The 13,538-nt window shown below is 49.1% G+C and overlaps 1 protein-coding gene across 3 annotated transcripts in view; it reads right to left on the bottom strand.

The window, feature by feature from the left end:
- Window positions 1–13,538, bottom strand: part of KIRREL3 (kirre like nephrin family adhesion molecule 3) — a 604,223-nt gene that overhangs the window by 119,047 nt on the left and 471,638 nt on the right. For all 3 annotated transcript variants that reach the window (XM_086383694.1, XM_086383695.1, XM_086383700.1), the window contains exon 2: window positions 10,573–10,650. In XM_086383694.1, the coding sequence (XP_086239820.1) occupies window positions 10,573–10,650 (78 nt within the window). The remainder of the gene's footprint in view (window positions 1–10,572; window positions 10,651–13,538) is intronic.

Here is a 13,538-nt window from a genome sequence, read left to right as displayed (position 1 = left end):
ATCTTTCTGGCACTTCCTGCACCTCTTGGACGAGTCTCTGCTTAGCATCTGCTTCTGAGGGAACCTGAGCTAAGACAAGGGCATCCTCCATGGGTTTTGCATCGCCATGTCCCCCCCACCCCACCCCCCACCAGCACCAGGCACACGGTGGGTGCCTGAAAGGTAAATCTCTGTCTCAGACGCACAGGAGCCGTAAGCGCCAGCTCTTGGAGTGTTCTACCTCGGGCTGGCTGAGGGGGGCGCCCGAGGACCCAGGGCAGGAGGGCTGCTCTTTCCATACTTCTGGACAGTCCCATCCTCTCTGTACCTGCCCTACCTGACTCCCCGGTCAAACCCTGGCGGGCGCAGAGGACCCATGGTCCAGCCAGCACACTTCCTCAACGAGAGAACGGCTTGGTGTCGGCGTTTTGAGACCCTTTCCTGAGTAATGGTTGAGAGGTACCTCTCTTGTACTAAGAATAGTGGTTATTCCTGGTGCGTTTGACTCGGAGGTTGGGGGGAGTACCACCTCGCTCTATTTATCCCACAGTCTGTACGCAGTTACTGAAACTGTCACCGTGTCCTATATTCCACAGGCCATTATGTGTATTTCAAACCATTATATAAATGGACTTGATTTGGTACTTCTGAATGTCATTAAACTCCTCCCATACCAGTAACAACACAGTTACCATAGAAACAAATACATTTGAGGAGAGAAGGCATAGGGAAGAAAGCAGATGGATTGGGGAAGGGGTGGGAAACGCACCCACCGATGACTATTTCCAGAACGCAGGGCCCGGCCGTGTGACACGGCCACTCCGAGGAGATGGGGTGAGCGCCTTCAGGTTTTTATTGACTCTCCTTTGATAAAAGGTCTGGATAATTCATCTCAGCCTGAACCTGCTCATTCCGGTACACAGCTCTAAAACTTTATGGCACCGCAGGCCATTAAGCACTCTCATTTATTCAGACTCTCCCACCCTGGGGAGGGAAGTAGAGGCGGGGGTCTTGGCATTCAGTGATGAAAGCTTCGAGGCTGGCTGAGGCTGGCTGGATGGGGAAGGGGAGGCAGACAGAGGAAAGCGGAGCTTGCCTGGGCAGAGTTGACACAGTGTGAGACCCTGGGATTTTGGCCAGTGGCTGCTAACGGTCACCCGGTTAATTGTCCTCAGTGTAGTCAGAATGACAAAACTGTGGAGTCTTGGGGTTGAAGGGGTGTTTTCTATTTGAAACTTCTTTATAAGAGCCTAGCTGAGGGGCTACCCGTGGCCTTGGTAGGTAGTGAGTTTCCTGTCTTTGGAGGGATTCAAGTATAGGTTGCAAGGGCCTCTGATAATAAAGTTTGCTCCCAGGGCTCGGCTCAGATTATCACTGTCTTCAGGAGGCTGTCTTGGCCCTGCTCACTTGGCCTGCAGTTGGACTGGGTTCCTCTTCTCTGTTCCCAAGGCTCTGTACACACCTGGCTGCAGCCAGTATGACAGCGTGTTGTGATTGCTGTGCTGTCCTCTGGAGCAGGGACTATGTCTTTACGTGCCAAGGGCCAGGCACAGTCACAGACACAGAGTCAGTCAGTTGGTGAGCAAATGAGCGCACGGCAGCACAGTGTTGACAAGTATTTACATACATTGGTACTTGGTGGGGATATTGAGCCATCAAGAGAGAGTGTGGACTAGATAACCTTGGGTCCCTTCTGGCCTCAAGATTCTTTGATGGTATGGTTCTAAACCTGCTCTGACTATGCCTAAATTTCAGTCTCCCAAGCCACAGTGCTTAACCCTTAAGCATACTAACCACAAAGTTGAAAAGAAAAAACAAAACAAAACAACCACAAAATCACCTTGACATGAAATATGTCTAAGCTCCCCCAGTGGAGGACAAAGTTCCTGAAGTCAGAAGCTGTGTCCAAACCCTGGAACTCCTGTGCCCAACACAGTACTGGGCTCACAGGGGTGCGTTTCATGTCTGTATCAAAGGACCTACTTCCTTTCCTTTTCTCCAGAGGTTCTTGCTTCTTGTCTCTTTCAAAACACTGCCCCAAACCCATTTTCAGCAGGCGGACCTCCCTGTTGGACCCGCTTAGTCGGTCACACCCACACTTCAAGGACTCAGCACAGTGAGATGGGGAAGTGGCTGGAAGTGGCTCAGAAGTCTGGTTTCAGTCCTTTGCTGTGCTCTGGGCAAGCCTATCACTCTCCTGGGTCTCAGCTTCCCCTTCTCCAGGTGATTTCTGATGTTTCTTCTAGGAGTCTGTGATTGTCCAGCTGCCTGGTTCCAGCAGCTTGGGAGCTACTGCCCAGGGGCAGAGAAGATCATTGTGGTTACTATTCTTTGCACACTATGTCTATTGTGTGCAAACTTGATGCCAGGCTCCTGGGAGGTAATGGAGACCTGCTGCTGCTGCTGCTGCTAAGTCGCTTCAGTCGTGTCCGACTCTGTGGGACCCCATAGATGGCAGCCCACCAGGCTCCCTGTCCCTGGGAGTCTCAAGGCAAGAACACTGGAGTGGGTTGCCATTTCCTTCTCCAATGCATGAAAGTGAAAAGTGAAAGTGAAGTCACTCCGTCGTGTCCGACTCTTAGTGACCCCATAGACTGCAGCCCACCAGGCTCCTCCATCCATGGGATTTTCCAGGCAAGAGTACTGGAGTGGGGTGCCATTGCCTAGGAGAACTTAAAGACTGAGAGGGGAAATAGGTCTGAGCTAAATAACTGCTAAATGAACTTCTGGGTACAGACTTAGCTAAGCCCTTGGAAGGAAAGGAATATAAGAGCATGGAACACAGGAAGTTGGTCTAGACTAGGGAGGGGTGGGTCTGAGGAGGCTTCACTGCAGAAGTGATATTTCAGCTGAGATCTGAAAGATGAGCAGGAGCCGCTATGGGAAGGGTCTGGGGATGGGGTGTGGGCAGGTGTGGTCCGTATCCCAAGAGGAGGGACCAGTACAGACAAAGGCTCTATGGCAGACGGGAACGTGCCCTGTTGGAGGAGCAGAAAGAAGACTGATGTGACTGGAGTTTTACAGAGCGTTACAGGGGCAAGATGGAGCCAAAAAGTTCAGTAGAAACCAGATTCTATAGGGTCTTATAAAACATGCTGAGGATTTGGGTATTTTTCCTAATGGTGATAGAAAGCCACTGGAATAGTTTCAAGAGCAATGTGCTATTTTCAGATTTGCATTTTGAAATACTGCTCTGGCTGAAGTGTGAAAAATGAACTGGGAGGGAAGGGGCTGGGCTTGATGGACCCAAGAAGCCAGTTAGGAGAGCGAACATGCAGCCCAGGTCGGGGAGGGTGGTGATGGGTGAGGGCAGTGGCTGTCAGATGGACAGAGGTGGATGGGTTCGAGAGATATTCAGGAGGCAACATTTCTAGGTCTTGGTGAGAACTGGAGAGAACAGCGAGCGAAAAGAAGTCCGAGAAGGAGCTTGGCAGGGTCTGTGGTTGAGGTGGCCCCCAGCTTGCTTTAGCCAAGCAGGTCTCCTGGTAGGAATGGTGGCTGGAGGAACAGGCCTGGGAAAAAGCTCTGAAATCCACAGTCGGATCAAGGCAGGAGAATGAAAATGGACGACCCATGTTCCAAGGCGTCGAGCAAATTAAATAACAATCATAAAGCACCCTGGAAATCTGAGTTTTGCCATAAATAATAAACAGGGATGTTATACAAATAATCGGCTTTGCAGCCCAGTAGAAGAAAACACATCAGTAAGAAAAATGAAATAAGAAAAAATGCACCCCCAAAGCCCCAGCTAACAAAATGACAGTATTAGCCAGCACCCCGGGGGCTCTGGCAGGCAGTGAAGAGACTGTCTCAGGAAAATGACTGTGGGCCCTGGCACTAGAAGTAAAGAACCTGCCTGTCAGTGTAGAAGATACAGAACGTGAGATCTGTCCCTGTGTGGGGAAGATTCCTGGGACGAAGGCATGGCAACCCGCTCCTGTATTCTTGCCTAGAGAATCCCCATGGACAGAGGAGCCTGGAGGGCTAGAGTCCATGAGGTCACAGGAGTCAGATACGACTTAGAGACTAAACCACCACCACAGGGAGGATGAAAGCAGCCGGGAGGCATACCTGCTTCCCATAACTGAGTAAGAAGCAGAGGGTGCCTGTGCTTCTGAAGGTCCTGGACTCCGCCCCCTACCACATACGCAGCCCGGGGAAGATGGCAGCCTCACGGGCAGGTCCACCTCGGCCTCAAAGGGACACCCGAGCAGGGAGGCCAGGGCTCCACTGCCTCAAACATCCTTTTCCTCCTTCCCCCTCCATTCCCCCTCATTTCCCACTGCTAATCTATGGCCCAGTAGGCTTTTCTGGTTCTGTAGAAAGAAAGGGTCTTCCCTGGCCTGTGTCCCCCTCTCCACCTTTCCTGACTTTCTCCCACATCAGGCTGACAGTCTCCTGTGTTCTGCCCCACTTTCTCCCGCCCCTTCCACCTTCTCTGTGTTTTCAAGCCAAAGCCTTAGGGGCGTCCCCTCTGACTGTGGCCTCAGCCCCCTCTTTCTGCATTCTAAGAGCACTGGACTGGACGTCAGCAGACCTGGGTTGTGGTCCTGCCTCTTCCAGCAACTTCCTATCGACCCCAGGCCTCCCTGGGTGAGTGGGCTGCACTGTAGTTCCTGGGGTGGTTCAAGGTTCTAACACAGAGGAGGACTGGGCTTTCTGAGAGGCAGGCAGAGCCCCTCATCTGACACCATGGGAGAGCTTCCTGTTCTGCCCGTGGATAGGGTCCACCCTGGGCAAGCAATGTGCATGAGATGGAGAGCGGTTCTGGGCCCTCCAGGAGAAGTGGGTCATGGGGGAAGGATGGGAAGAGAGAAGGGAATGGTGTGTGTGTGTGTGTGTGTGTGAGTGATGTGAGAGCAATTCCCCTGCAGCTCTGACGGGAAATACCTGCCTAGCGATGCCCTAGATGAGAAGATGGTCCATCAGTAGGAGGGGTGAGGAAGGAGGGCAGCTGGCTACAGGACAGACACATCCCGGGCAGCCTCACCTCCTAGCCCTTTTCTCCGCCGATCTGCGTGGATCCTGGCTTCCCAAGAGGGACTGTAGTGCTGGCCTTGGAGGAGAGGCAGAGAGGTAAGTCATAGGGAATTGCTGGGGACCTGAAGACTGGCGCTCTGTGTCAGAGTGTTCTGTCTACTGAGCTCCTTCTCCAGATTCCCCTTACACCCGTGGGTAGCTTTCTGGATTCCTCCATTGACACTCATGGCACTAATTGTTTTGTTGTTTAGTTGCTTGGTCGTGTCTGACTCTGTGATTCCATGGACTGTAGCCTTCCAGGCTCCTCTGTCCATGCAATCTCCCAGACAGGAATACCGGAATAGGTTGCCTGCTGCTGCTAAGTCGCTTCAGTTGTGTCCGACTCTGTGCGACCCCATAGATGGCAGCCCACCAGGCTCCCCCGTCTCTGGGGTTCTCCAGGCAAGAACACTGGAGTGGGTGTCATTTCCTTCTCCAATGCATGAATGTAGGTTGCCATTCGCTTCTAAACGGGATCTTCCTGACCCAAGGATCAAACTCATGTCTCCTGCATTGGTGGGTGGATTCTTTACCACTGAGCCACCTGGGAAGCCCACAAACTAATTATTTAATTTCAAAATGGTTGGTTAGTCTCTATGTGTGAGACACTGGGCTAAGGTCCAGGGACTGGCAAGGAAAGCAGGATCCTTGCCTTTCTGAAGCTAACTCTTAGGTGGGACAATGTAATAAATAATCATCAGTTAGCGTAAGTACCACCAAGTAAATAGGCTGGTTGTCACAACAGAGCTCAATGGTGGGGGAAGGGGGGAATCTCACTTAGGTAAGGTGGTCCGGCAGGGTCTCTTTGGAGGTGACAGGAACCCTGAGATGCGACTGTGTTTTTTATCCGGAGCTCGAGAGGGCAGGGACTATAGCTTATTTACTTTTTCCCCCCTTGGCCGCACTGCCTGGCATGTGGGATCTTAGTTCTCAGACCAGGGATCGAAGCCATGCCCCCTGCAGTGGAAGCACAGAGTCTTAACCACTGGATCGCCAGGGAAATCTCGTCTTCTTTACTTTTGAAGCTCTAGAGCTTAGAACAGTAGCTGGCACTTATTATGAAAAATTGGTATTATTTTTATGGTGCGTGTTCATTGACTGTTTGATGAATAAATAAATGATCTCCTTCCAGCAGTTCCTACTTAAAGCACCATGTACTTAATCACATGAAGACAATTATGTCAAACAAACGTGACAGTCTCATGCCTAGTCTGTCTTTATTTGCTCCTTTTTTGTCGGCCTTTCATTGATTTTTGTCCATATTTCCACTTGATGCCTCAGATACGTTGAGCACAAACAGGAAAGAACACACAGACACACACACACAGACACACAGACACACACACACACACACACACATATTTTACCGACCACTTCCATTCCTGCAAATGCTGCAGATTCTACCCGAGAAGCTATTACGTGCTCCCAAATAGAGCAAACCTCTCATTAACTATCACATGCCTCCTTAAACGATCTTTGAATAGTGTTTTCTTTTTTATTGCTTTGTGTAGTTTAACAGCACCAATTGCGATTACTCTAGCTTATGATAAACCCCAGATCTATAAAGCTCCTGTTCATTCATTATTTTTCTCTTGCTCCTTCTCAAGCTGTTATTTTTTGGGGGGAATGTAGCAAGGAGGGGAGAATGGAGGGAAAAAAAGATACAAAAATTCACAAGGAAACAAATGAAATAGGGGACCACTTCTTCCTGGGTGACAGACACTCTATTAGATACTGTTAAACAGAGCAAATATACCTCAGTGCAGCACAAGTAGGTCTTGCTTATTTATACTAAATGGCAAATATAATGATCACCATCTTATCTTTAATAGAAGAAGCAGATAATTGTTCCAGTATCTCACTAATTTCAACATCTGGGCAAAAAAAAATTATAATTTTTAAAAACTATTGTACCAAGTGTTCAATTTATAGCAAGGTGTGTAGGGCAGTGTGGACAGAGATGTCTGCTTCTTGATCTATGTCATAGCTGCTATTCCAGTTCAATTATTAATATGTGGAAGTTATAATCATTTTGACTATTGGTACAAGATAATTATAAACCATAAAACAGCTCCCCATGCTTGCTGGTGCTTCTTTGTTATGTGCAGACGTGCTGGGGTTTGAGTGTGTGAGCTTTTGAAAGAGAAAAAAAATATGTAATATGGCACTTGGGGTAGCTAGACTGGCTGGAGTGGGAGCAGAGAGACATCTGCCTCCTTTCCAGGCCCCTCCCTCTTCCCCTCCTCATGCCTCTCACCCCTCCAGGACCAAAGCCCACCGACCTCCAGCATCTCCCCTTCGGCCCCACCGACTTACCTACCTCCTATCCTGTCTCCTCTTTGTTAGCTGAGATTTGTAACTCCTCATACAGGGTGGTTTAACTTGCTTGCCACCCCCTCATCTCCTTGTTTACCTAGAAGCAGCAGCAGCTACTGTGTGTGGGCATGAATGTGCACTGGGGCATTTGGGAGAGCCGAGAACCACAGGCAGTGAGGAAGGCAGAGATGGGGGGCAAGCTGCTCTGCTACTTCCCGGCCATTGCTGATGCCTCTGTTGCCTCCTGCTTGATTCTCAGTTCATCTTTACTAGGGGGAGGATATAAATTGGGCTAAAGCACCTAGAATCACTCATTCCCAGCCAAGTGGATCACAATCCATTGAAAGGAATAACCCATTTTTGTGGCTTGTGTGTGTTTGAAAAGAGGCTCAAAGAGAAGGGGCGTTGTTTTGGCATCTTACTTTTTTTAACAAGAAAAACCTATTTAAAATGCCATCTGGGAGATAGTGAACGACAGAGGAGCCTGGAGTGCTGCAGTCCACGGGGTCACATAGAATCAGACACAACCGAGTGACTGAACAACAAAAAGGATTTCCCTGGTGGTCTAGTGGCTAAGAATCCATCTTCCAATGCAGGGGACATGGATTCCATACCTGTTTGGGGAACTAAGATCCCACATGGACACTAGAGAAGCCCACTGGCCACAACGAGAGCTCCTGTATGTATCAACAAAGGTACCGTGTGCCAAAGCCAAGACCCGACCCAGCCAAACTAAAGACATAAAGACTGTTAAAATGCCATCTTATGACCAGTGCAAGGTTGATGCATGAAGCAGGGCACTCAAAGCCAGTGCTCTGGGACAACCCAGAGGGATGGGGTGGGGAGGGGGGTGGGAGGGGTGTTCAGGATGGTGAGACACATGTACTTCCATGGCTGATTCATGTCGACGTATGGCAAAAACCACCACAATATTGTAAAGTAATTATCCTCCAATTAAAATAAAATAATTTTAAAATGCTGTCTTAGTTTAGTTGTTGCACAAAGTAAGGCTAACCATTCTTAGAAGTAATCAGATCCTAGTCTTGCCCCCAAGTCCTCTTCTAGTCCCCTTTCTTCCCCTCTTCTTTACTTGAACAATGTCTAAGGAGCTATTAAGGGTGCATTTGTTTTTCTTACCATTTCCTTAAGCTCTTGTTCAGGGTATTACCATTGTATCTCTCTTTACAGCAAATGTATTTAAACTTCTTTTTAAGAAGACAGGCTTCCCAGGTGACGCTAGGGGTAAAAGACCCACCTACCAATGCAGGAGACATAAGACATGTGGGTTTGATCTCTGGGTTGGGAAAATCCCCTGGAGAAGGACATGGCAACCCACTCCAGTATTTTTGCCTGGAGAATCCCATGGACAGAGGAGCCTGGCAGGCTACAGTCCATGGGGTCCCACAGAGTCAGACACCACTGAAGAGGCTTAGCATGCACGCACACACGCACATAAGAAGAGACACCAGAGCATTCTCTCTCTCTCTCTGCCGTGGGATGACTCAGTGGGAAGGCTGCTGTTTGCACACCACAAAGAGAGCTCTCGCCAGAACCTGACCATGCTGGCACTTTGATCTTGGATTTCCAGTCTCTAGAACTGCGAGAATATAAATTTCTGTGTTTAAGCCACTCAGTCTGTGGTATTTTGTTATAGCAGCCCGAGCCACTTATGAAAAGTGTGAGGAGTCGAATCATGTTCGTCATCCTTTGTGATATGATTCTTTACAGGCCCCAAGATCTGGAGTCAGTATCCTTCTATTGGGGTCAGACACTTGGAACCTGAGCTTTCAAATCCACCCCAGCTCGTGACTTTTTTGGTTCCCCCATTCCCTGGGAGCCTCATTTTAGCTTCTCTAATGAGCATTGCCAGCAAGCGAATGTGTCTATTCAGCACCATGGACAGAGCCATGCTGTCAGTTCCCACAAATGAGAAGTTACTGCCTTGCACACTCAAGAAGGTGGTGGTGGGAAGGGAGGGCTGGGCTGAGAGAAAAGTGAGGAAGGAAGACTGACTGGCAGGATGCAGAAAATGCAGCCTCAGTGCTGGCTGTGCTCAGCCATGGGGCTCCTACAAATAAGAAGTAGCTTCTTGATGCTGTTGCCTTCTTATACAGGCAGGCAGTGAAACCAGGGAGGTGATATTCTTTGTGCTTAATTGCACTGACCTAACTGTTGTCAAACTGTCACCATGATGGGTCCTGGCAACAAAGCTCTAGCTGGTGAGGCATTAGGTCTGGGGAGCATGTGGGAGTGTGGTGTCATGGTCTAGAGGCTTGGAGGAGAGCCAGCTGAGGAGCTTAGGAAGAGGGCGCTGGAGCTATGCTGTGGTCTAAGTTTGGGGCTAGAGTTGGTACAGGTGTGCTATCTTTTCTATGCCTGGAATGGGAATGAGGCTACAGGGGGCACTGGGCCTTGGGAAGGGAGGGGCCCGGCTCACGGCAATCTGGGCTAGTGAGAAGCCAGGGCTTCATTTGTCTGACTTTAATGAATAAATGGCATCCCCAGCCATTGTTTATCTACTTTTGAATCCTGACAAACAATCTGTGGCATCTGATGGAGAGGGTTATTAGCTGCACGGAGACAGATGGCTGGGGATGAGGGGATTGGCTCTTTATTACAGTGGCCCCAGAAGTGGCAGCATTCCTCTCATGCCCCAGCCTCCACATGAATGCCAATACCTTCTCCACCCCACCACCTCCTGCCTTCTGTGGCCCAGTCAAGCGTCCGAAGAAAGACCCAGTGCTAGAGGAAGACAGAATGGCCTATGAGTAAGAGGGAGAGGTAGGGCTGAAGGAGTTGGGAAAGAGGGCAGGTTTTTGAGTGGAAATCCTTTGAGAATAAAGAGCTCTGCCTTATTCTTCTTTAGTATTCTCCCAAGTCCCCTGTGAGGCACCGTTAATTCAATTAGCATTCAAAAAATATGAATGTTAAGGAGAAAGGCCATCAGGTCTGGATTAGAAAAGATAACAGAAGCAGATTTAGTTGGGCCAGGTGGGTAGGTGAGGGACAAAGGGAAGGGAAGAGACAGGAAGAGAAGGAGGGGACCTAAAGGGAGGAAGGAAGAGAGTAGGAAAAAATGCTCATAAATCAGCACACAATGTTTCTTCCCTACATTGCTATCTGAACGGCTTCATGGAAATGAGCCTCATCGGTCTGCTGTCCTTTCTGAGAAGCCCCAGGGTCTTTTTCCTGCTGCCACAGCTGTAGGCAGAGCTTCCTCCCTCCACATCACCCCTGAGAAGGCAGGTTCCCACTGACCTTCATTCATTCTCCGGAACTTGTCCTTGGTCATGTAGCCCAGCACCAGACAGCATCCTCTTTTCTGGAGGCCCAGCTCTGGAAGAAAAGCAGAATGGGTGAGCTTGGAACGGGTCAGGGGTCAGCGAAGGTCCTTTTGCAAGAGATGTGAAGCTTGTTGCTCTTACAAAAGGGTTACTTATTCAACAAACATTTAGAAAGCACTTGGTCCAGGCATGATTTTTTTCAAAACTTTCATCAGGTTTATTTCTAGGATTTTCATAACTTTAAGATGTCGCGAATGTGATTTGTATTTATTTATTTATCAGTGTATAGTTACTTTACAACGTTCCGATAGTTCTGCTGTATAGAAAAGTAAACCAGCTATACTTATACATATATCCTCTCCCTCTTTTTTCTTTTTTTCAGATTTCCTTCCCATTTAGGTCACCACAGAACACTGAGCAGAATTCTCTGTGCTAAACAGTTGGTTCTCATTAGTTATCTATTTTATACAGTCCAGGCATAACTTAAGGCCAATAATTTGCTTATTTGATCTTTGCAACAACTCTTTGAGGTACCACTATGATATACTCTATGATTTACCACTGTTATCCCCATTTTTATATTATATCCTCATTTATGAGCATATTAGGTAGGTGGTCTTAGATGAAAGAGCTGGTAGGTGGCAGAACCAAGAGTTTGAACAGAGGCAGCCTGACTCTGAACAAGAGGCAGAGTCCACAGTCATAACCTTTACTCTCTAGGTTAATGAGTCCCCAGGCTTGAAAGGGGTATGCCCAGATTACATCGGGACTGTGGTGAAGCCAGAGAAGAGGCAGAGTCCAGCCAGTGGTGTCCAGGACGGAACAGCACAACCAGACACAGTGGAGAATTTAGGGGAAGACACAAGGGCCAAGGGGCTTCCGAGGTGGTGCTAGTGGTAAAGAACACGCCTGCCAAAGTGGGAGACATAAGAGAGGCAGGTTCAATCCCTGGGCCGGGAAGATCCGCTGGAGGAGGGCATGGCAACCCACTCCAGTATTCTTGCCTGGAGAATCCAATGGATGGAGGAGCCTGGTGGGCTGCAGTTCAGGGGATCACAAAGTGCTGGACATGACTGAAGTGACTTACTACACACAGTATACAGGAGTCAAGGTGTAGGCAGAAAGAGTCTACTTTTGGGAGAGAGTGAATGTCTGGGGCTGAGGATCCCTGTTCATCCTTACATTCAGGCACAATTCAGCATTGTCATCAGACACTTAGGAGTGTAGACTCAGTGTGGAGCACAGGGGTGGGGATGGTTAAGAAACATAAGACATAGACTCGGGTCCCAGAAGACTTTGACCCAAAAAAACAACAAGTTAGAACAATGATTCCAGGTAGCAAATGCAAGAGACCAATTTTCCCGCACGACGATATTCTGAAAATCAGTGCCCATTGTATATCAGCCCTGGACTGGAGTACCTTGGTTAACCAGTCAAGATTTCCTCTCCGGTATCTATCCTTTGCCCTAACTGTGGTGCAGTGGTAAAGAATCTGCCTGTCTATTCAGGAGACTCAAGAGACATGGGTTCGATCCCTGGATCCAGAAGATCCCCTGAAGTAGGAAATGGCAGCCCACTCCGGTATTCTTGCCAAGAGAATCCCATGGACAGAGGAGCCTGGCGGGCTACATTCCATGCAGAGTCAGACGTGACTGAGTGTGCACACACATCTGACCTTTACTCCTGATTCATCATCAGCACTTGTGGGTTCTGAAACAGGTTTCTCTTTGGATTCCCCACAGCCACTGCACGAGGGAGGCAGATGGGTTATTACTATTCACACTATGCAGATGAGAAAACTGAAGTTCAAAAATGTTAAGTGACTTCCCATGATTATTGTAGCCTCCGCACCCCTACCTCTTTGCTTTGAAGTCATACAGATGTGGCAGCCGCCATGAACTGGGAAAACGGATAAGGGGTATGATTTCAAGAGGCCGGGATGGGACAGCAACTCCTCCCAGGCTTCGTCAGCTTCCCAGGTGCCTGGCTACTCCCTCCATCAGTTTCTTAGAGAAGGAGGGTGCCACGGAGGGTTATGTCACAGCATCTTCTTCCCCGACACTTGGTGATACTCTGAGCCCTGGCCAGTCGGCATCTAGACTGCCAGAGTGTATAGAGGCTGGGCTCCTTCTCCTCTAGCCCTCCCCCCACCTCTTGTGGTCCAGGCCCAGCCTCTCGGAGCAGCAGGATGAAAGGGCCCAAGAGACACAGATAAGTCAAGCTCAGGGGCTCCCGCCCCAGAGGAAAACAAAGCATGGTGGGTGGTGGTGGAATGCCATGGCCCAGGGAGGTCGCGGGCTTTGATCTCTTGATTCTTTAAAGGGGTTTATTGACTATCAGTAAAGAGCAGAGAAGCAGATCTGAGTGTGCCTTTTCCAAAGGCACTCACTTCTCTTCCTTTCTCTCCACGCTCGCTCGTCTGAAGGCACAGCCAAAACGCCCTCACTTCAAACAGCCTTACATCTCAGGCGCCCAAATTGACGATGTTAAGTTCCCTCATCCAAGGCCTCGGCCCTTTCTTCAGGGGCTCCTGCTCTGTCGAAAGCCATGCGGATCAAAGCCCCTTTGATGTTTACTTACTATATTTGTGGATTCTTTCTAACAACCACCTTCAAGAGGCAGGAATGCAGCCTGCCAGGAGGAGGGGCTGCAGAAGCTCTAGCTATGAGGTGGCTCTGAGCCCCAGCAAACAAGCCTCTAGCCCAGGACCCTATTGAAACCTCAACATGCTGACGACATTCAGAGTTAACCAGCCCATTATAACTGCACGCATATTGTTCATCATGAGAATGACACAATTGCTGATGATTCCTATTATATTTTCCACTGACTTCCTATGCTCATCTGAAGTAAATCAGCAGTGGCTCCTAATGAGAAAGGGAGCTTGGGTTTGGGTTCTTGCACTGAGCCCAGGAACAAACTCTGGCAGAAGAGTGTGGG

Source organism: Bos grunniens, chromosome 29 (genome assembly GCF_055505025.1).
Source record: "Bos grunniens cultivar Pamir isolate PY7600 chromosome 29, Bosgru_T2T1.0, whole genome shotgun sequence".
Taxonomy (NCBI): Eukaryota; Metazoa; Chordata; class Mammalia; order Artiodactyla; family Bovidae; genus Bos; species Bos grunniens.
Note: the sequence above shows the minus strand (reverse complement) of the source record. Positions and strands in the feature narration are given on the sequence as shown.